At 38.9% G+C, this 24,352-nt stretch overlaps 1 protein-coding gene across 2 annotated transcripts in view; it reads left to right on the top strand.

The window, feature by feature from the left end:
• LRP6 (LDL receptor related protein 6) overlaps positions 1-24,352 on the top strand; it is a 115,839-nt gene that overhangs the window by 22,307 nt on the left and 69,180 nt on the right. For both annotated transcript variants that reach the window (XM_064736911.1, XM_064736905.1), the window contains exon 3: positions 22,411-22,608. In XM_064736911.1, the coding sequence (XP_064592981.1) occupies positions 22,411-22,608 (198 nt within the window). The remainder of the gene's footprint in view (positions 1-22,410; positions 22,609-24,352) is intronic.

The raw sequence follows: 24,352 nt of genomic DNA, 5'->3' as shown, positions 1-24,352 counted from the left end.
CCACTGCAGCTGACTGAGCTTAATCATCACAAGGAATTACTTTTATAATTCATCTTGGAAAAAGGTTTTGTTTGTAATCTCTTTACTATCTCAAAGCAGGATATTACAGAGGGGATTTTTTCAGAAATTATGATGAGCCTTGCACACAGTGTGTCTTAAGGCAGATCTGCACCACGAGACAAAATTAGCCTTTAGTGATTACAGCTCATTGCAATGAGGTTTAAACTTTTTTTTCTGCATTCTGCAAGCATCTTCATGCCTTTCTTGGTGAGCTGCAGCACCACAAACACCTTTGTGCCATAAGATGAAATGATCCTCGCAGTTCTTGCTGTGCTGTGTCAGCCAATACACCTGCACAGCTGAGCAGGGGTGTGCAGAGCCAGCCTGAGACACAGCAGGGCAGAGGAGCGTGGTGGTGTCTGGCCTTTTCATGGGGTGCACAGATGGAAGAAATCTTAATTTCCTTCATTTAAAATCAAAGTGGGGCTGGTTGGTTGTGGATTGGGTGTGCCCTCCATCCGTGTTTTGGGGAGTTACTGAAATGTGTTCATTTCAGAGTGGAAAAGTTGGTCCAAACTTTAGAACAAAGGTTTTGGTCTCTGTTGTAGAAAGTGGAGCAGAAAGTTGCCTTTGTTCCTCTGGAGGACATTGATAACTGGATTTATGTTTTTGACAAAAAAAGAGATTGATCTGTGTCTCATTTCTTGAAGAAAGCTGATAAATTCTTTTGCTAGCATGATTTGAAACAGACTGATAATATTCTTTAAGTAATGGATTATACTTTTTAAGTATGGATTCTATTTTTTTTAAAAATGAAAATCTGAGCACTCAGCTGTATGAAATTTCGGCATGATTAACAAAGAAAATAGTCACGAGAAGAACCATCTTTATTTGGCTGCATTCCTGGAAAAAAATAAGACTGTCCCTGTGGAGAATGAATGTGTTCCAGTTCTGACATCTCTGTAAAGTGGTCAGATAAAATGTTACAGGATAATACATTGTATGGAGGACGTTTAGCAAATGCAGTTTTTACAGTGAGAAAGGAGGGCATAGCAGGGACAAATGCTGAGGTGGCCTAATAAAATACCTAAATAAGCATTTTGAGAACTTGTGCACTGACCCTGGGACAGCAGCAGATTAGAGCTGGTTCACATTACAGGATGTCAGGGCTGTTAGTTGAGCCTATATCTGAACCATTTTACTATTTTACCATTTTAGGATCTGTGTATATATGCCCTGAAAACCAGCTTGAGCAAAACAAAAGTTACTGCTTTGGATTTCTGCTTGACACTTGGAGAAAGAAATTCCTCTTTTTAACTCCTTTTTCCTGCACAGCTATAGCCTAAGTTGTGAGTTTCTGGTTAGTCTGTTTGTTTGGCAGTGGATTCCCTCTTCCAGGTTTTTCAAGCATCTTGGCTCAGTTGTGGGTGTTCTGTAATGAGGGAAAGTAATAGAAAAAACCTGAGCCTTGTCAGTGTGAGCAGAGTCACTTCAGATCAGCCAGTGATGCTGTTCCATGGTATTGCTCTAGATTTTAGACTGTGTACTTTAAATGCATATGTGTGGGTGAGAATGTATATGTAATATGTGTTTGTGGTGTCTGTGTCTGGTTAATTGTATCTCATACTTGAAACAGTCTAATTGGTTTGTACCTTAAAACCTAAAATCCAAACAAACTGACATAACATCTCCTTCCCACCCCCCGAAAAACCCCAACCAAAAAACCAAACACAAACAACAAACCATAAGTGTCCATAAATATGGAACCTTTTTTTCCCCCTTGAACTGATGAGTAGAAACATAAAGAATAGTAACACATTTTCTGGACCTTAATGGTTTAATTAGAATCCTTCTAATACCACTCTCCTAAAAAGAAAAAAAAAAAAAAAAAAAAAGAAGTCAGCACTCTGGGCCTCTCTCTTCCACCCTCCTCCCCCGCCTCCTTTCTTTCCCCAGGGTTGTTTAACACATACTTTACATTTTCATTTCTCATTTTCATTTCTCATGGGAACCGTGTAGTTTCTCACTTTTACATCTTAATTTCATGTTTCAGCATAAAGTATTAGTTGTATTAAGTTTTCTCTGTCACTTCAAGCAAGAAGTAGTAAAGATAGGAAATTATGCAGCTAAGAGCACTGTTAAGTCTAAGAGCTTTTTTTCTAAATAAATCTGTGTTAAGTGTGAAACTTGCTTTTCTTATTCAAAGGATAAGTAAGATCTCTGCTCTAGCCCATTGTTTGAAAATTCCCTTAAAATTCAAGAAAATGGTCTTGCTTGTGTGATTGTGTAAGCCTGTGTGACTCTTTTGCTGTGTATTGTAGCAAAGCATATAAATGTCTTTAATTCTCGAGCAGAAGCAGATTCTTTTACTATAAACAAGATGTTTTTCATAGAATAAACCTGTGCCTTATATAATAATCTAACCTCCAGGTTAAATTCTGACAAACTTACTCTTGTACTAAAAGATACTATTTTGATATTTTTATTATTTTTAGCATGCATTTTTCTTGTATATGCTAAAAAAATTTGTTTCTGTGGAGTACATGTTTAGATCTGGTTATAAGCCTGGTGTAAAAACTAAGCAGGGGAAGGAAATTACTCCAGAGGATATATGGTTTATAACGTAGAGGAACTGTAAGTCCATCTTGGAAGAACTTTCAGATACATAAACCAAAACCTGTCTATTTATTACTGTAAACATTTGGAATGTGATGGAGCTTGAGCAGTTGTTAACAGTCCAGAGCAGTCTGGTTTAATTGTCCCTGCTTATGTTGCTGAACTGGTGCCTCACCTGATCATGAGATGTCACACAAACACTGTTAGCTGTCTAAAAAGTCCAGGTTGTGCTGTAATTTTACTGTGCCTTCCTGATTAAACAACTAATTGTTTTATTGCAATAGGATGCCGTGCTGCTTTAATCAGTATTTTATAATGTGCTTACTGTGGGCAGCAGTGGTAGCTGGAGGTTGTGGTGAGCATTTCTGTTGCCCTGTCTCTCCACACGTGTGAAGGCAGTTTCTTGGCTGAGCAGGAGCGTTGCTGGATGTGCTGTCCAAGCCAGCCCTCAGTGCTGAGCTGGCAGCTGTAGCATGGCTTGGCCAACCAGTCAGCACTGTAACCAGAGATTTGTTTTAGTAAAGCTCTGATTGCTGCTCATAACCACTAAAAGCTTTAGCATTAAATAAATTATATAGTCCTAATCAACATTTTATAAGTACAAACCAAATTTGGATTTTAATGATGGATACTATGAAAGCATGAAAGTACAATGTGTTCTTGAGGTTTGACAGAAATGTGTTACTTAACTTGAGAAGAATTGTCTCCTTGCATAAAAGAATGTTCTTCTATTTAAAGAAATGAGACTTGGAAAACTGAGTCCTTAATATAAATGTATTTGTTTTAATGTAATTAAAAATGGTAATCTTTCATCAGCTTGTATAACCAGAGCATTTTGCCCACTGTTTAAGTAGACAAAGGGCACCCTTACTGATAGCCATGAAATGTAAACAGGTTCTCCTTGCTTGCAGTCACAAGTTTCCCTGTCTGGGGCAGATTCTCATTAAACTCTGGCCCTATTGTTGCAAGTCCTGTCTTCTCTGTATCCCTCTTTAGAATAAATTGGCTGCTGTCACACACAGATAATTAGATTATGAAAATTAAAAAAGGAGAATCCAGAATATGGAGGATTTCTATGCATCAGCAATTTTAAATGTCCAGCAGGACACACGTGAAATAGAGCCAAGCAGTGTCTGGAAGAAAGGCTTGGTAATTTTTGTGTTTTGAGGCTTTATGGTCATCCATAAAGAGATAGTCTTGATGCTTTCTCCAGTATGAACAGGATTCCAGATGCCCAAGGGCCACCTGTGCAACAGGGTGGGAGATTTTAGATTTTTGAGCTCTGGGTCCTGTTAAAGTTTTTTGTTCTGCTTGCAAAGAGTGACCTCTGCAAACAACTGCTGGATATTTTATCTGTAAAGTTCACCAGTATAATGTTAGCTGTACACATGATATCAGATGATCTATGAGTAAGAAGTGCCTGAAATGTGTTACAGATGCCAACCCATTAAAAACAGAATTTAGTTGCAGAACAGCTTGGTTTGGGTGTAAATATTTCAGAGTCCACAGTGTCTTTGAACTTTATCTGGAAGCCTGCACAAGCATCCTTCCTTGCTGCTTGTTTCACCTCACACTTTGTGGTCCTGGAGCCCAGGGATTGGAACAGCTATCAGGATGTTTGGAGAAGATGGAGGAGAGAGAAAGAGAAACTCCTTAAGATACTCTAAAAGTCAGTTCATGAAGACGAGAAGTAAAATCTGTCATATTGGAAAATGATGTATAGACTAGTAGAAGTCCTACATTTAAGGTAAGAAAAGACAAAACAAATACAGTGACACTAAACAATTAAACAGGCTTGATGAGAACACTCCTGAAATCAAGTGGAAAGTCATCTATAGGAATTACTTGATGCTTAAACCTTGCCTTGAGTACTGCCTGTCTAATCTTAAACTCATAAGTAACTTGGCATCATTCTTCTATTGCTGATTTTCAGGACTAAATTTGATTGGGGATTGTTGTTCCTAAATTTACAACTACCTGCTTAGCTAGGGAAAAGAAAATGTTTTGTAGCATTTGTAGCAGTGAAAGAATCTGCAGAGTCAGTTATCTATAAACTAAATTTATGGAGTAAATATATTAAAAGAAAAAATTCTGCTAATGAAAAAGCATGCAGTATTTTGAAAATAGGGTTACTCAGTGAAGTCTCTGCATTAAAAAACCTAATTAGAAGCAAATATGTGGGTTTTGAGGTGGAAAATGAGACTTTTTTAGACTAGATATTTATCAAGATCATCTAATTGTGCCATTCTTCTTTCATTCTCACCCCTCCATTTGCCTCCACCATGTACACCATCCACTTTTCCCACTTTCAAGGTGTGCTTTGCCATCAGCTTTTGGGGGGAATGTGTGTAATGTAAGCATTAGGGATATCCTTTGGGCTTGTGGCTTTTAAAGTCCTTTTCTTTCTCAAGTTCTGCTTTCCAAACTATATTTAAGATGCTCCTTAGAATCTGTGCTGTGACCTGTCTGGTTTTTCAGGCTGGCTTGTTGTGGTAGACCATGCAGCTTGGACAGATAAAATCACAGTATTAATCCTTATTTTGCCATAGCAGTGTTGACCATGCTGTTTAGGTAGAGAGCTCTGGTTTTGTACAAAAACTTTGCAGCATTCCAGTGTCCAGTCTTGAATGGTTGTTTTTGTAGTGCAGGACCCTAAATACCAAATAAAACTCCTTTTCAGGAACTGCTGAATATGAACTTCAAGGGTTTTCCACTTGAGTTGGATCTATGTACTTTTTCTGACCAAAATCACACATTTTAAAACAGTGTGATGACTGCTCTCCCCTATGTGTGTGCCAAAATTGGTTAATGAAGTAGAGTTTAGCTGGGAATTTGAAACATGCCTAAGCTATGTAATGAGAAACAAGTATGTAATTAATTTTATGCTTGAAATTTTTAAAAATTCATTTGAACAAAAGGAATGGCTACTTTCTTCTTTTGCACATATGTCTTTGTGGCAAATGTATGGTTTTTGTGAACCATGAAACTTGCCATTTTCATTATGCTCTGCTGCTTCTAGGTGGGTTTCCTTTGGTGTGAGCATGGTCAAGAAGTTCACATGAGTGTAAGACAAAGCTTGTCAAACATATATTGAGTGAATGCTTGACTAATGTTTTTATGATGGAAAAGTTCTGGGTCCTTTTTAATGAAACAATAAGAAAAATCTATGGGAACAATTAGCCTTTTTATGTCTGACTTTGAAGATATTACATGACTTGTTTCTTCATTTCAGCCTGTCCCTCTGGAATTACAAAGGCACTGGCATCTATTTGCTCAATGCTGTTGAGAGCTATGTACTAATCTTCACAGTGATAGTTTGGTGTTTTCTTTGTGTTGCTAACTGTGAAGTTTTAAGGATGTAAAAAAATGAAACAGTTTAATGCTCCAAAATCATAATGGGATATGATTGATATTGATTTATTGATTCATATATATCTAAAAAGTCAACAAAACTTCCTAGGCAAACTGTGTATCTAAGGCTTTTGACTTTAAATAGTTTTATTTCACCCAGAATTACCCTGTCTTGCATAACTGAAAACAACACCATTTTAATGTAGTTGTGTTTCCATGCCTGATGAGAAATCATATAACTTAAGAAAGTGGTAATTCAGGGCCTGGTGCAGTCTCCACCTAGACATTTGTAGACTGAGTTATGCAATTCACATGCCCTGTTATATAGTTAATTTGATTACAACACCTCATTCAGTGTTTCAGCAGTAGGAACTGTTTGACAGGAATGACCATGCCCAGTTTTATTCAGAGTGTCTTATTTTTCCTTAACTTTTTTTGTGCATAGATTTGTTACCGTCTTTAGGATTCAAAGTGGTTTAAGTTGTTTTCAAATACTGAAATTCTCTGTAGTCATCTGGTGGTTGTGGAGACAGTAGTGGGCATGGACAGGGTTCTGGTTTGGGGCAGGGCTGCCCTTCCGTGAGGGCAGTTTAGTAGGGGAGCAGTTGAATTGGTTCTTTCAGAATTCAGTTTTATTTTAGTCCTGGTCTATTTTTCATAAGTTTCACTGAATTGAAGTTTGTGTCTGTCACCATGGTAAGAAGTGGAAAGATATGAAAGTGGTGTGGGAAGATAGGAGGTTTTACATTAAATAAAAATAAATAGTAGTGAAGACAGTGTGACCTAATAAAGGTCACAAACACATGTGAACACCGAGCTCTGTTTTTCCTCCTTTCTACCACTTCTTTTCAACACAAGTGTTTTACTACTATTCCTCTAGTGAGAAGTAAGGTTGCTTTCACATATCATAAGAGGAAGCAAACCTTTTTTTTTCACTTTTTAAGAGTTCCCTCTACCCTTTTAGGCTTTTAGTCTGCATTGTAGTGTTTTGTCTGTGTCACTCTAGATGTGTTCCAGAGTGCATTGGATGAATTTGTTTAGAGAAGAAGTTATTTTATTTATCTCTTTGGAAGCACAAGAATGGGCAAAACGTGGCAGCAAAATTAAGCTGAATGATCCCACAGACAAATTTTTGTTGCTGCCCGAAGTACCATTTGATCGAATTTTTATGTGTATTTTCAGCAATAAAATCTGTGACCATTGCCAAGGTGGCTGTGAGTGAGGTACATGTAAACTTTACTGGAAGTGCTGTTCACAGAGACTGAAGCACTTTTTTATGTGTAGGTTCTTTTTGCATAAAAACACTTAGCTGTGTGATTTGTGGAATGTTTGTGTGAGTAATGTTATACCAACATATGGAAATGGGCTGGAACCAGGCTCCACTTGGAGGCATCTGTTGTCACCTGCACTTGCTTCTGAGTTGGTGGGTAGTGGTTTTATATTTTATATTAATATTTTATATCAATGGCAGCTTAAAAATCACAACACAGCACAAAGCCTCAAATAGACAATTGCTTAAGGGAGCATTTAACTGATGGTTTGTCACCCAAAAGTACTCAGGCTGTGAGGTTTTGGTGTTGTAAAGGTCCAAATGTAACCTGGGAAATGAAGTCAGGAAATCTAGCAACTGAATATTTTAGTTGAGGGTGAGATTCTATTTAATTTAAGTTAAAAGCTGTCAAACCACTTGCATAGATAAATAGATGATGTCTCAAAGGAAGATTTCTGTGTTTAACTCTTGCTATAATGAATGCTCAGCTCCTGTGATTTGCAGCAGAGTGAGCCATGCTATAAAGTATCAGGCATCCAGACAGCATAATCTGAAATAATGCTGAAAATGCCAACAGCTGGTTTACACAAGGAAGTCAGTGTGTAGAAAATAATAACTGTTTATGGTAGCATTGCATCACTTGAGCTTCAGAACTTCTTTAGGTAAGGAATGTTTAGGTACTGATTAAGTTGAAGACTATATGCCCTGAAATGGCAACAGTTAGAAGCATGTAACTTTACAAAAGCATCACGTATTTAGTGGTGTAATATTAAAAGACAAGAGTTTTAGTAGTGGTGCAGTTTGCCTTATCACTATAGCTGAGTGATTTATGTATCACTGAGCAGATTCTCTGTGTACTACAACATTTTTCAAGGGGTGGAAAGCTGAGAATTTTGTTTCTGATTCTTCTTTGTGTGGCTTGTTGTGGTTTTGGTGGTTTTTTGATGACAAATCCTGAGCAAATCGCTATTTCTGACTTAACTTTCTTTTTTCAAAACATTTAATGTTATTTAGCTGGTTTGTGAGCACAACGTGGTTCTCTGATTTTCTTTTTCCCATCTTCCACTCCTGCAGATTTCTGCGGGAAGAGCTGCTGAGATTCTCTCTGCCTGAATGGGATAGGCCTGGGCCAAAGCTGTGCCAGCCTTTTGAGATTATTTTAAAATGTGTGGTGCAGCAGCTGTGCTGTTATATACCCATTCTAACAGCACTGCTTGTCAAACAGTTCAGGTGAATCAGAAAGGCAAAACTAAAAACGTGTTTCAAAACTTAGAATTAATGTAAACACTTTTGGGAATGCTTTGGGAGATTCTGAGATGAACTCTAGGAATGTTTGTGATAAAAGCATTCTTTGCCATTGCTGCATCCTTATGACTGTAAAAAGCATGGTGCTGATGTGCTGCTGAACTGTCTATAAAGAAACAGACCTGTCCTAATTTTATATGATTTATCTTTTCTTAATGAAGAGATAAATCATATAACCTGCATTCAATGGTGAAGTAAGAGCTAAAGCTTTCATTAAAGGATTTTCAGTTAGTTGAAGTTGGTGTAATTTTACACCAGAATTACTTGGCCATTTATTTTAGTTGGAATGCTGATTCATCAAAATTGACCTTTTTGGTGGAACATTTGTTGTGACAGCTTTCCATAAGGGTGGCATCCTGGGTCACATGGTTGGGGCCTTGAGTTCCTGCTCTCTTCCAGTCATTCCACCTGGGTAGCTGGTAAGGTAGATGAGGATTTTCAGGTGTGGCAGCATCGTGATCCTCCTCTTCTTAGGTGTTTCTATCCACACTGATATTTCAGTTTTAAATGCTATTGTCACATGCTGTTCCACTGCAGTGACAACTAAGCAATGCTTAGATGACAGTGAAATTCCTACTTTTGAAAAAACACACTGCCCTTTCCACATCCCCAGTGCTCATTCCTTTGTCAGCTCTTCCTCATTCTGGCTCTGTGGTTTGTCCTACACTGCATGTTGCCTGGATGGAAGAGTGTATCAAGGCTTGTCAGGCTCACCAGAATTGTTATGCCTGTCTTGTAGACCCTAGAAGGCAAGAGGGTGATAAAACTACAGGTTTGAGATCTTTTTTCATGAGATAGAAACAGAGCAGCTGAAGAGAGATGGAGCCTCTGCCCCTTGGCAGAAGTTTTAGCTTCCTGTGCTTGTTGACCTGGGTACATCCATTGTATAATCTGGTTGACATACAGGAATGGTATTTATCTGTTTGCTGTTCTCCTAGGCAATCTTTCTTTTAATAGGTACTAAGCTGTCATATCAGTTTTCTAATTTTTGCTCACTGGTGGTTTTTCTCTAAGGTTATTAGAGACTTGAAGACACTTTAGTTACATGGTATCCCTATTTAAAGGTCTGATTTTCTTGCTGACTTATCGAAGTCCACACTATGAAATGCAGAAACATCTAACTTTGTTACTTGTCAAAAGCAATGTCATTAAATTGCTACAGCAGCCTTCCAATTCACTTTGTGGTTTGTTCATCTTTTGCCTCAGCACTAAGCAGCTTATTTTGTGAAAGTTGTATTGTCTTTAAATATAGGAGCAGATGCAAAAGAGAAAATATACACAGTTATTAACAGACCCTTTTTATCATTTGGTAGATGTTCTTGCTCCATCAGCTTCTAGCACAGGATGCATTCATGCTTCTACAGGTGGGATTGGGAGAAAAGTAGCATCTCTTTACTGCCACAATAAATAGCTTGTGAGCCTCTTGTACTGCTCCATCCTTGTCAGAACAGATGTCAACTGAGTGTTTGAGCTGCTTAGTGGTGTGGGGATTGGACACTGCTGTGGGGGAGTGGCAGAGTTAGTGACAGGCTATTCTGCAAACTAATACCTCTTTTCTCTGATGATTTTGTCTTAAATATGCCCAGCTCAAAAACAGTCTGGGCACAGGTTAGTGCTTCCCATGGAGGGCTGAACAAAGAGCAGCAAGCCATTCCCAAGAGAGTACTGCAAGAGCTAATGTGGCTCTGACCAAGAAGGTTCATCAAGAACTCTGCTGCCTGTCTAGCTTTCCACATATTTCGTGCCTGGGCATCTAGAGCCTCTTGCTACCTCTGCCAATGTGATTAAAAGCCAAAAGTTGTTAGTTGGTGATAGATGGCAATTTTCACTCCTGACCTTGGGTCACATGGAAGAGTGCAAAGGAAAAGGTTTGTGGTATTGTTCATCAGCTCCTCTGAGGTTACAGATTTATGCATCTGAGGTTTGTGCAGCTGAGAAAAGCAGTATTCTATTCTCAGCTTTTGACATTGAGTGTATGAGATTGGGTTGTGTTAAACTAACACTGAGCACATGCATACAAAAACCTGACGGATCTAGGAGCTGACAGTAGCCTAAAAACAGGAATAAAAGCACCATTAGTAGCTAACATATGATGCATGTGTGAATACTGCAAGTATCTGTGTCACTCCCAATTTGACCTTTGCAAATTGTTGCTCAATTTTGGTCAAGCTGGGCCCCAGCTGCATGTTTGTGACAGGGGAGGCCACTGGGAGATGAAGTGGCCTCCAAGTGCTGCACCTGCTGGACATGCTTCATTTAGTGCCTTTGTTTCCATTAAACTTCAAGGAATCTAGCTGGATGTGCCACTTTCTAGATGATTTTTTTTTGTTTGTTCAATTGTTCACAGATAAAGTTCCTATGGGCTTTTTCTGTTTATTTTCTGTTTATTTCCATTAGTCAATATGAGTCAACATCCAGTTCATTGCAGGGGATGCACAACAGAAAAAGCAATATATAGATCTCTGCTACTATGTTTTCTTGTAACAGTCTCTTTGTGTGAACTTTATTTAAATGATCTAGGAAAAGTTTGCTTGGGTTTTGTGCTGAAAAAAACCCTACTCTGCTCTGGGGCCCAGCAATGGCACCAGAGCCACGGGCAGGAACTGATCCCAGGAGGTTCTACCTGGACATGAGGCAGAACTTCTGTCCTGGGCAGTGCCTGAGCACTGAACAGATTGTCCAGAGAGGGTGTGGAGTCTCCTCATCCCCTTTTTAATAGGAGTCCTCATGGTTGTTATATGCACTGATGTCTGAATTTGCTTTGGAAAATCTTCTTTTAAGCATTGCAGCCCAGTGTAGAGGAGCATTGAGGAGCTCTGAGAAGATTTTTATGCTGAAAATCTTAAGGGGATAATAAAGTCATCAGTATGTACAACCCTGTAATTTTATGTATTACTTGGAATTTCAGCTTCTTAGCTTCCCTGAGTACAGAGCATGGAATTGAATACTGTCCTAGAGAAGGGCTTGTTTACAGAATGAATTCTTGCTGCACTGGAAAAGCCCTTTCCCAGGCAAGTAGTTATATCAGCTCACTCAGCTGATCCTGTAGAATTGAGTCAATTAGACTTGAGGTGGAAGAAGTACCTTGATACCCCTACCACTTTCTTCAAATTTCTGAGTTATGACTTAGAGACTGTCATTGTTACTGGTGTGGGAAGGGAGTTGATTAGGAGAAGCTTTTAGGAGATATCTACTGCTGTCAGTAAGTCAATTTTCTTTCCTCATGTTGTGACAAAGCTGCAATGCCTGTTTTCTTGCATTTTTAATTTGCAATGTTAAGCTAAATATTAATGTGATTCTCCTACCAAGTAACAGAGTTTCTTTGTGGTCTAGCCATCCCTTTTATACAATTGGTGTGATTCTATCAAGCTCTTAGTGGCTGGTGCTGAGGGAAGTTCCCTGCTAGACCATTCAGGACCACTCTTGCACCTCCTGAGCTGGGATCAAATCTCCTTCCAGCTGCAGCCCCACACTGACCCAGGCAGTCCAGGTTTCCCATAGCACAGTGTCACGTACATCAATCCTTAAAATAATTTTATCTTGGTGCAATAGCTAAATAACAGCTGGAGCTGGGTGCCTCTGAGGCCCTGAACAAAGGAAACCCTGGCCTTTTTTACCCTCTCAGTCTAAGCAGGAAAGTCTGGGGGCTGTCACTGCTGTCTCTGAGTGTCTGGTCACCTCCTTGTGTCACAGATCCCTGTGCCATTTGTTATCTAAAGGGTTGGTCCTCTGTTTCCTCACTGCTAATCCTGCAAAACCAGCCTATCCTGGAAGCTCACAGCAATCCATGGAACAGAAGAAGAGCAAGGTCATAAAGAGTTAAAGCTCTTTTGACTAAATTAACGATCTATATTTCTTAAACACTTGGAGGCAATGTTTACTGTTGCTACCACTTGTGTATACTATTAGAAATACTCTGTTTGAATTGCTTCGTATAATCAATTTTCTAAACATCTTTTTGTCCTCAGTGGTGATTCTAAACTCTGGGTTGTTTGTTGATTTGTTTGGGTTTTTGGGGTTTTTTGTTCAGTTGCAGAACTGGAGATCCATTTTACTACAATTCAGAGAAGAGTAGTTAAAGAGTTATTGTCAATAAAGCAGATTAAAGCCTTTGGTAAAATTGGATAACAACCGTGAAGGGATTACTGTTCATGACTTATAACAAAGGAAAGTATTATCTGAAGCAGACCATGGAATGGACAGACTAAAAGGGGACCTGATATGAAAGGAGTAAATTAAATGTAGAGCAAAAGACAATTTTTTTGGAAGTGTATGCAGTCAGTTTTCAGAAATTGCTGCACTTGAGATTTGATTTCATCGCTGGTGGACATAAGCTCAGCTCCTGAGGGGAAGAACATGCATACATATGTACACATCATGTGGGATTTTGTTTGTGCTTTTCTACAAGCACTGGCTGAGCATGTTACATGAAAGATGTAAGCTTAAAGGAAAACCCAGAACAGAAATATATTTACCATACTTTGCTTTCAGACATACACAGCAAAACCTGTAAGTTATACAGTAAATTACAGCTTGGTTGCAAATCTGAAGGCTGTGACTGTAAGAGTTTTGGAATACAAGAGCTTTGTCCTCCTCAATAAAACAGTACTAATGCTGTCCTGATTCCAAGAGAGTGAATCATGGTTGCTTGCATTGATGGCAAATAGATGCTGTGTTCAGTCAGCTTGAGAAACAACTAATTTATAGTGGAGAGGACCAGTGTTACACCAAGTGCTAAAACATCTGCTTTTGGGTGTAACAGGGATATAGTGGGAAAGCAATAATAAATAAAGTGTGGTTTGAGGGATGAGAAATTTGACAATTTGCATCCTTCCAGTCACCCCACTAATGCAATTCTGTAGTGGAAAAAGGAGTGCACCCCACGTTTGTGTGTGAGTGGTCAGGAAGGAGTTGTGTGGCAGCTGACACCAGCACCTCTCCTCTTGCATTCCTCTTGCAGTTGTGCTGTAGAGAACAGTTGATCTTGCCTGGCATAGAGATTACAGGGCAGAATGTGACACAAGTTTACATATTGGGAAATACAATTTCTCTGAATTAAATTACTAATCATTAAGTTGGCATTTCTTCTGCTTGGCCCTCACTTGCTGTTGAAGCGCAGTTGTTCTGGGGGTTGTATCAAGATGTTTTTAACACAAGATCATCAGTAATGATGCCTCAGGTTTTAGCTTTTATATTTTTCAGATTCTGGGCTGCTTTAGTGTGTAGTTCTGAGCTTCATATTAAGGGATAGTAACTCTCTTCACAGAGCAGGGAGACAATTCCAACAATTCCTTCTCTAGCTGGGGACCAAGGACAACCAATCCAAATGCTGGGCCCAAGAGCATAAACAATGTCAGAATGAAGAGAGAAAAACAATAAAGGATGGGACTTCATAACCTAAAGCTATAATTGGACAATTAACTCCAATATGTTAATGGACCAGAACTTATCAAAGTGAGAGACCCTGTGACCAGTCATCCATGACTGGAAACATACTTGGGGTTTTTCCCTTAGTGTAATATTTGGTGGGCATTTTTTGTGTGCCTTGTGAATGAGGCTTGTACTAGGGCAAGGATTTGGAATTTTTTCCCACTTTTGATGTCTCTCTGTGCTGGAAGCAGTTTGTATGCAAGTGGCTCTTACTTGAAGAGCTGTGAGTGACCTGCAAAAGAAACCTGTAGGGAGAAAAAGCTAATGACCTGGGTTTAAAGCTGTGTTAATTGATTTTTAACTTCAGGATTCCAGGTGTGTAATAGTTGCTGTAGAATGCACAGCCACTTTTTTCCATAAAAATTGAATCCAAGTACTTAATATTTAGCTGTTTGCAGTAGGAATGGAAAAGTAGAAGCATTCTTACTTCCTTTATAGCAAAATCTAACCTAGAAAAAGCTTGAGTGAAGTCTCAGACATCTCAGTTATTTTATAATAATGTTATTTTATTATTATTTTTATAATAAGGTTATTTTACAATAATGTTTTCAGTATGGAAATGAAGTGGTGTTTGTTCCATCTGTGTATGAAGCCTTTGGCCAGTATTCAGAACACATTTCATGGACCTTTCTAAATGCTCTGGGCAAACATAGTTTCTTCTCAATAAAAGCCAAGTCTGCCTAGGTTTGTATGTCCAGAATTAGGTCTCTAACCAAATCTTGTGTAATGTAACCTGTCTCATTATGCATTAATTACAATGCATCCCTTTACTTCTATTTTTCTTACCTGCTATAGAGAAATCTCTCCTCTTCCTCCCACCCCTTTTTTGGTGGTTTGTTTTGTAATGAATATCATGTAGCTTTTGGCTTAAAACAAGGCCATATCTCATGTAATTTTGTGGTGTGAAAAGATTAATTGGTGTGTGCCACTTTCTTACAAGAGAATAAGTGATTTAGTGATTCTGGTGGATGATCAAAGTGGCATCAGGTTGGTTTCCATATCAACAAACTGATAAATCACAAGGACAGGAGCTGCACTGAAAATGTACAGAACCCCTAGATGACGTGAGTTAATTGAATTTTAAAAAAAGCCTAAGGAATGATGTAAGTGTAAGTAAGCCTGATTTACATAGCAGACAATAGGATGAAAACTATGAAAAAAGAATTAGCAGGGTGCTGAAATGTGATATGGAGGGTAGGATTCAGCATGGCTTGGCAGAACATTAAAGTTCTGTAGGGCTTCTTGGAGGAGTCAGGAATCAAGAACATAAAAATCATCCAGTTGGTAGCTGTGCACTGATAGAGGGACTGAATAACAAGGGGATATTTGACTGATTAAAGTCTTGGAATGATAGAAAAGAAATCTCACAGAGGAAAAGTTGCAAAAAGATCTCATGATCCTGAACATGTTCCCCAATTTCAGTTGATTGTAGACAGGTCTGATAGTTTTTTTGACCTAATTTTCTCTTGTTCCTGGCTGTGCCATCCTGCCCATCCATGTTTTAGCACTGGTACCCTCTGATGTTAAGGTGAACTGCAGCTGGATTGATGGGACTGAGAGTAAATATCCATTAAATCAGTGAGCAAAATTGAATGGTCATGGTTAAAAACTGTTCTCACTGTAAGATGACTCTGCACTGAGGATTGCTGGGATGGTTACAGCAGAATGTTCTGTTTGCTGGGTGTAGGGGATGTGTCTGTGGAGCAGCTGGAATGGAAGAGTTCATCACTCCAAGCCCTGCACAGCAGTGGGGTATGCCTAGACTGGTGTTTCTGAGAAACAGCCCAGAATGCCAAATAGCAGATTTTTATCTCTTGCCCTCATTCAATGAGCAACACAACTGGCATAAATGACTGTGCTCTCTGGCCATGGAGAAGTTCAGGGGCTTCAATTCTAGAAGTTCTAGGGCTTCAATTTAAGATACAAGTATAGGGAAAAATCTTTCTGCCCTTCCTGCATTCAGGATGTATAGGGAGGTATGGGGAACAATACTCCCAGTTTTATTGAAGAATAAGAAACAAGTTTGGTTTTGACTGAGCTGAAAAAGCAAGAAGTGAAAAATTATTGTAGCAGCTGACTTTTCTAGTTTCAACCCAAAGCTCTTTGAAATTACAGAATTCTAAATCCTCATTTACCAACTAAAAATGTGAAATGCAAATGTTTATATTTTTACTACAAGTCCCTATAAAGAAATAGATTTTTTTCATTGTATGAAGAAGGTTTCCCCCACTTGTAGTTTTAATGTAGCTAAATATTCTTTTGTCCTAGCTTTTACAGTTTTGTTCAGTTCACAGTTGCATAGAGATCTGCACCTTTTGGTAGGTTCTTAAAGAACTATTTGGAAGGTGTTTTGTGTATGTGGGCTCCTCCTGGGCAATGCTGGAGTCTCTGTGAGACTCCTCAGCCCTGCAGTTCCCCAGCACATGTTCCTGGCTCAGCTTCTCTCCTGGCCTCTGGAGAGACTCTGTCACAGTTGTTGCTTTGTGGTATTTTTGTTTGTGCGCCTGTTTTTTTTTTTTGAAAGTCTGCCAGCTGGTTTTCTTTCCTCTATTTTCCTGTCATATTTGAAGAACCAAGGTAGGTTGGAAGGCAAGGAATTTTCTTCTCTTATTTTGTCCCATCTCCTCTTACATTAATAATGCTCTGTTTTTCTGTTGGCTTACCTGCTGTGTGAACTTGCCAGGGTCTGGTGAATAATATCCTGTGCAAGGGGCTGGCTGGAATCTTCCAAAGCACATTTGGATCTTGCTTCTGTCTTGAGGTCAGCAAGAGTCTAGGGATGGTGTTAATTGGTAGCAGAGAGAGGAAATTGTATCCCTCTCAATTTTTTTGGCATAAACTGGGAAAATTGTTGTTTCAAATACTGTTTTTCAAATGCTGCTTAGTTTTTACAAGCTTTATTTCCTGCTTGCTCTAGGAGAAATCAAGAAATGGCTTTTGTTTCCTAACTGTGAAAGGCATGTCATTAGACCTTTTGTGTCAGGAGATAGCAAAGGTTAATTTACAAGTTCAAGGAGCAGGAGACCTTTCCACCTGCTCAAACAATTAAAATTCTGCCTTTGTGAGCATTCAGCAAAAAAATAGCTGGTTTTTTTTTTTTTAAATGAATATCTTTCTCTTTTTCCTGGGGATCTGTGGCCAAAAGGACAATCATATGCATGAGACTCTGCAGTGCATCAGTGTATCTTTGGTTTGACAGCTAAGTCAAACCTTACTTCCTACAGAGCCTCAGAAATGACTGGGTGAAAATGAAAAACAATCTCTCATCTGTTTTTTAGATTGCCCAGCATTTTCTTTAAATTGAAATACCTGAAAACAGAGGCCATGGTAACTAGCTTGAACACTGCGTTTTTTCTTTTTGGTTATGAAATGAGAGTATCATGTAGGTTTATTCTTCTATGTTGACTTCTTATGAAAGGCTTTCAGTGGCTTTTCTAAAGCATTATTTTCAAGGCTTATGAATGCCATCTACAAAATCTCATTCTAGTTTTATCCTTCGTTCCTGATATTGAGCTAGAGACAAAGCATCACCTTTTGATCTCTTCATCACAGCTTTTCTTCATTCCAAAAGTGGAATGTTTGCATTTATCCCTTATTTTAGAAATGGATTCCAAGAAAAGGGAAGGTCTGGTGATGATTTTATTTCTCCTGCTAGATAAGGTCTGAGTAGGGGAGTAAAACCAGCTCCAAAGTGGAAATCCTCACATTGCCATTCTGGTTACAGATGGCTTTTGCCTGATGTCCTAGGATAAATGCAGACATTTGCATTAAAGTGCTGTCACCAGAACAGCATCTTCATCTTGAGGGAACCAGTATAGAGTATACTGGGCAAAATATTTGTATGCCTTCCAAAATAGAAGTCCCAGTAGAGCTTTTTCTGGTGTGTATAGTAAACTTACACATGGAATTTTACACATGGGTTTCTCCCACTTGTCAGTTGAGTCTTTTAGCATCCCTGACAGGTGAGCTGCAGAGGCTGCAGGAATTTATCCTCAATGACCCCTGTTCCTGCACAGGTTCCTGCTGTGTGAGCAGTGATGCCATATTGAGGTGTCACTGTGTTCCAGGCACTGCACAGACACTCTGTCTGGGTTTGATGGTCTGGGCTGTGGAACTCAGTAGCTGAGATCCAAACACCTGTGGGGTTGTGCTCATCCTCCACCCTCCCCAAGGTGCAAGGGATGGGGATGGAGGGTCAGGGTGGGGACAGTGGCAGAGGCACAGCTGGGCCCACTGGTGCTTGCTTGTCAAGCATTTTCAGCACATCTAGCTCATTTAGTCATTTACTAGACACACTGATGCTTTGCAGAATAGTGAAATAAAAGAAGCCTTGGTTTTCAGTTTAAGAAATCTTGATTTGATTTTGTCCAGTGTACATAGCAATGCTCAAGGCAGGTGGTTCAGAGCCAGCCATGCCTGCCTGAAATAGGAAACTTTGTTGGAAACCCTTTGGCTTCTGAACCCAAAACAAGGATAAAAAGTAAAAGATTCAGTGTGTTAGGGTATTAACAGTTCTCTGCTTAATTCACATCTATTCCTCACATAGCTGCTCTTAGTATGTGCAAGAGTGGTGTAGAGGCAACCAAAAGGCTGCAGATAGGGTAATTTGCACAGAAAATTATGTTGACTGCACTGAATATTAACATAAGATATTATTGTAAAGCAGCTCTGAAAATTACATTCGACTAATCTAGTCAATCAACTAATATACTTATTTAGAGAGACAAGCTATTGTAAAAGAGCACAGTTCTCAGCTAGCTAAAAACATATTTTCTCTCATGTTTATCTTGATTGTATCCCCAAAGGATATTTCTTCCTCTCTTTTATGAAGAATTATTTCCATATTTAATTTATATGTACATTTTTTGCTGTTCCTGGAGGACCGAAAATATTTTCTGACTTTTGCAGTCGGTTGAGAAACTTGTTATTAAAACCTTCCTGTCATACTTATTTGAAAATCCATTTTCTGTGTTGTTCATTGCTGCTGTGTGCTTCTGGATTGCTCCCTTTGTGAACTTGCCTCTGAAAGAGTCTCAGTTCAGCTACCTGGAGGGTCACTTGATTCAAATGTCTTTTTGAAAACTCCTGGACGTTTCTGCTCAAATCAAGAGCTATTTTAATAACCAAACATACTTATTGTGCATAGTTTTCCTGAACTGTGTGTAACTATGTATTTATTGGTTACAGGAGTGCCAGTCCTGTTGGAGCTGGAGCTGGAGCTGATGAGCTCCACAGGGGCTGCTGCAAGCTCTGAAGTTTGGCAGCTCCCCATAGGGCTCACAAGTTCTTAGGGCCCTGAACCAAGCATAATTGCAGAGTTGGGGCCTTCACTGTGAAGGACCTCACCAAATAATTAGCTGCCCTAATTAAGCAGCTGAGGAACACTCAGGAAAGTGAATGTTTGTGGATCAGAAAGTTGCAAAGCTGATGGGCGCTGGCAATAAATTTGTCTCCTTCTCTGCTTACTGTCAGAAATCACTGCTAAATTACAGCATCTAATCTTGGCATTGGTGGTCTGTGAGCTTCCTCCTCTGTATGGGGGATATTCTGCCATCAGAGTGCCTAGACTTTATGGGCTTTTTGGAAAAAATCTCTGTTACTTATTAGATTTGTTCATCAAGCAGAATGAACTGTGACATGCTGTTTCATCCTTTTGTTTGGTTGGGGTTTTGTTTTCCTATGGCAAAACCTTCTATTTGAGGCAAATCAAAACTGTGAAGTTACAACTATACAGTGCAGAGGGGCCTTTTAGAAGGAAGTTTTATTGCCTGGATTTACCTTATGCACCAGAATGCAAAACCCAAAAATTGCTAGATTTAAAGAGGCAGAGAAAACAGTTTGTAGGGAAAATCTATCAAAACTCTATTTGTTCATACTTTTAAATGATGGGATAAACTTTAATATAAACCAACATTTTCAGCCACAGTCAAAAAAAACACCAAATAATATTTTTTTATTGAAGTGTAAGAACCTTCCTCTCTTCTATAAGTGTATATCAAGTTCTTGATGTTCCTTAACTTTTTGGAGGGCATCATGACTCTGTAATACTGAAAGTTACAAGCACATGTGAAAAGAAATACACTTTGTTGTTGTTGTTTTTCTTCTGCTTTTAGATTTTATAACAGCTCACAGAGTTACCAACAGAGTCCATTTCCAGACTCTGCTGGTAAAATTAAAATCTAGATTCCTGGATTTTAATTGTATTGCAAGGTATAATTAGATAATTTAGCACAAGACATGTACTACTTTGCTCTATCCTATGGGCTCGGGTGGTGGCTTTTTTATTTTTTTTAAAATTGAAATAACTAAATGTGTTTGAAGAGGATGGGGAAGAGGGAGGATGGCCCTTACCTTGTCTGCATGGCTGTCATCAGCTGGAGCATGGCTGGTTCCAGAGATTTTTTTAATGGAGACATTAAAACCCACAGGGTTTCAAGCAGGGTGGAGGAAAACAAACCTGATAGTGAAAAAACCCAAACATTTGAAGAAAATGCGCAAGAGGTCACTGGAGCTGATTGGAAATATTACTGAATCTTAAAGTCAGTTCTGTATGTGTGTCTTCCTCTTGACAAATGCAATAGGGCTGGTTTTGTGATGGCTGGGAAGCCTTTAGTTTCTTACCAAACTACCTTTACCTGTTTTTGCTTCAGTAATTGCAGAAGTGAGAGCGAGACAGGGAAGAATATGAGGCTGTACAGCAATTAATGAGCTGTTTCAGCCCCAAAAAATCAGTCCAGCAGGCTGGTCAGAGCCTTGGAACCCATTAACTTTGATTTGGAAGTCTAAGACTTGACAGCTGGGGCAAAGCACGGTTGTCTTAAAGAAGTTAAAAGTAAAGCTCTTTTTTTCTCTTTTCTTTCTCATATGCTCACTGGTGAAATGCTGCCTGACTTTCTTGAACATTTCTTTTTTCAAGTGTGATTTCTTATTTCATAGCTTGACCAGATGCCTTGCTACTGTGCTACCCATCTGAAAATTATTTGGGGTTTGTCCTTCTTCCTGATGAAAACCCAATTTATCTGAGGCACTTGTTTATACCTACAGAAATCTCACACATTCTCTTCAGATATTTTTGTGCTCTGTGTTAAGATAAACGTGTTGCTCCATGAAGAATGACTCACTTGGGATCAAATAGGACAGTATTTGTGTTAATCAGCTGCATTTCTATAGTCCACAGATTTTACTGCACATTAAAACAAGCATGCTGTAGACATGAATTAAGGGGGAAGATATAACATGGAATTTCCTGACTTTTTAAAATAAGAAGAATAGGAATAAAAATAAAAATAAGAATAAGAAAATCTTTGCCAAGAATAACTTCATCTGCAAGTGTTTCTTAAATGTGTTGCACATTTGTTTTTCTTTAGAGGATGGGTGGCTAGGCCTCCTCACATGTGGCTACCATACACTGACCTGTTGTGCTTGTGTGATGATCTGAGTTTGATTAAAGGCTTCAGGTCTTTCCTAATCTGGACTGTTTTGACTGAGCCAGGCTTTGGAGCACAGATAGGAGCAGGTAATGCTGGCAGATGTTATGAGGTTATGAGAAGCAATTTAGGACAGTAGTCTGTTCCAGCTGCAACAACAAAACAGAGCAAGCACCATGGACACACTTTGGCTGATCTGTTTATATTCTATGTGACTTCAGTTTACTTATGCATTCTGTCAACAACCCACAAAAGTAAATCCGTTTTCTACCACCTGCAGAAAAAGGACAAATATTCTTACCCCCTGCTAGTCTCCAGCCAAAACAAAGTGATTTCCCTTGCTTTGCCACTATCTTAAATGCAACTGAATAGCTTCCCTCTCCCCACTACTTGTTAAATAACGTTTAAAAATTGATGCATGTTAGATGTTTTAAAACTTGCTTGTCCAGTCTTAAAAGATTTTACAGAGTGTTTTTCTCAGTTACTGGATGCAAGCTGTGCTTCTAAACATGTTGACTTAGCTGCTTGTCTCAGAATTTCTCTGGAAATAAAAGGACATGAACTGATCTTCCATCAAAACCACTTCACTGCATCACATGCAGCTATGTCTGCTATAAGTCTGCACACCTTCTTCTGTGCCCCCCTAAATTCTGACACATGTTAGAGGAGCTGCTGTACTTTTATGACAATTTGTAATATCTGCCTTTGCTGTTTAATGATGAATTTTGACCTGGTTGTCGAGATCTGTTGGATATCTCCAACTTTCTCAGTTGACCCAAGGAAAGAAAGAAACATGGAAATACAACCTGATATAGTACTGTGGGTTTGTCTTAAGTTGTTTTTCTTCAGCTTTTTGTAAAGTACCTTTGCTTTGTTTCCCAGGGTATGTGCCCTTTACCCAGTAGAGCAGAGCTCCACAGACATTGTCTCTGCAGAACAGTGTGCCTTTACTGAAAGTGTAGATTTATACATGATTGCTTTCTTTTTTTGTCTTTTTCCAAATACCTGCAGGTTCATGTACTGGACAGACTGGGGAGAAGCACCAAAGATAGAACGAGCGGGGATGGATGGTTCCAGCCGCTCCATCATCGTTAACACGGACATTTATTGGCCAAACGGACTGACACTGGATTATGAGGAACAGAAACTCTACTGGGCAGATGCTAAACTGAATTTCATCCACAAATCAAATCTAGATGGAAGTCATAGGTAAGAAGTCTTTGGTTTATGGGTGTAATGTGGGGATTTTCTTAGAAGATGCTGCCCAAGCAATATTGTAATCTCTGTTGCAGCGAATTGTCACGTTAGCACTCATAAAATTTTAAGCAAACCAGTGCTGTCAAAAACTTTTATCCTTCACCATCCTCACTTTTCCAGCATTGTGAAGTGGAATGTGTCCTTCTCTTCAGGGTATCCTGTAACTCTCCCAAAGATTTTTCTCAGAACCAGTTCCATTAAAAAAATCCTCACATCTGGCTCTTAATAGTGTAAGACTATATAGCAGAATTGTCTGTTTTCAGTAGGTGTTCTGTGCAAGGTTGCTGTGCCATTCAGAAATGGAGAAGATAATATGAGAAAATGGATCATCATCTATTAATATTTCAGTTTCATTAATCCTAGGTGCTGGGAAATTAGTGGAAAACAGTCCTTAAAGGAGAGCTATGCTAAAATGACTTTTTTTGGAACAGATTTATAGCAATCAAGTGATTCTTTTTGATCCAATCATGACTACTTCTTAATTAAGGGTATAACTGGTACTTTGTGGATATGTGTTCATCTCTAATTTGGGTGATGACTCTCTCCATTAGATGAATTTGATGATTACTGCCTGCACACACAAATCACAGCTTGTGCCCAAGGTGTCATATGGAGAGATGATTTTTGTGGGGTTATTCTTTGCAAATTTTTGTGATGTTTCAGCTAGTTTAGATGGGCATGAAATATCCTTTCTTATGTTCTCTGTTCTGGCCTCCTAGGGACTTGCCCACCTTTCACCACAATTGTTAATTTGACATAAAGAAATTAATTCTATTGATAAGATCATTCTTTTGTGTGGACTGACAAGTAAGACCACAGGCAGCATGTATGAAACATGCCCACTGTCTTCTTGTGATATTTATTTTGAACTCCACAATGCCTTTGTAATGCTGGTTTGAAAGGTTACATCACTTTTCTCTTAAGTTCTGCCTTTTAAGTGATCACAAGTTCATGCAGTAAGGTTCATGGAAAGTACCTGGAGCTGGATGCAGTTTTAAATTTGTGTCTTTGAATAGAAGTATCATGACTAGCTTGGTTAATACAAAACATATATTGTGGATATCTGTTTTGAAGTAGTCCTTCATTTGCTGTTTGTTTCACAAGAAAGAAAACTTAGTACCAAAAAGGACAGAAATATTTCCAAGAGATTCTTTCAAATAAGAAGACTGTCACATAAGTTTTCAAGTAATGGAGAGCAAAGGATAGAAATTATCATATACAGTAGAAATTCGAGTATTTTTAATTTTATCTGGTGTCTCCAGCCTTTCTTGTTCCAGAGCTACTTCAGTGTTTCCTGCTGGCAGTTCTGCTTTTTCAATCTTGTTTTGCTACTGACTTCTTTGCAGTTTCTCTGTTGCTGGTGATCTGTTGCAGAGTGGTGTAAATATACTTGAGTTTGGTGTTCTGTTTTTATTTTCATGGTGTTCATTCCCTGGTCTGCCCTGGGTTAACCTGGGGGATGAGGCTGAGGAGGTGCTGAATTTTCTTGGTGCAAGGGGCTGACCAGCCTTGTCTGTGCATGCACAGCTGTGTCCAGCAGCTGCCCCATGGCACGGAATTGAAATCACCTAAGTCCCAGCAGTTATCTCATTCCACACTAAATTCTCTGGAATTACTTAAGCCTCTAATAAAGACCTGTATAGACAAGTAATTTAGATTTTTAGATCTACTAATTCTTTCTTACACAGCCATAAAA

Source organism: Zonotrichia leucophrys, chromosome 1A (genome assembly GCF_028769735.1).
Source record: "Zonotrichia leucophrys gambelii isolate GWCS_2022_RI chromosome 1A, RI_Zleu_2.0, whole genome shotgun sequence".
Classification (NCBI taxonomy): domain Eukaryota; kingdom Metazoa; phylum Chordata; class Aves; order Passeriformes; family Passerellidae; genus Zonotrichia; species Zonotrichia leucophrys.
Note: the sequence above shows the minus strand (reverse complement) of the source record. Positions and strands in the feature narration are given on the sequence as shown.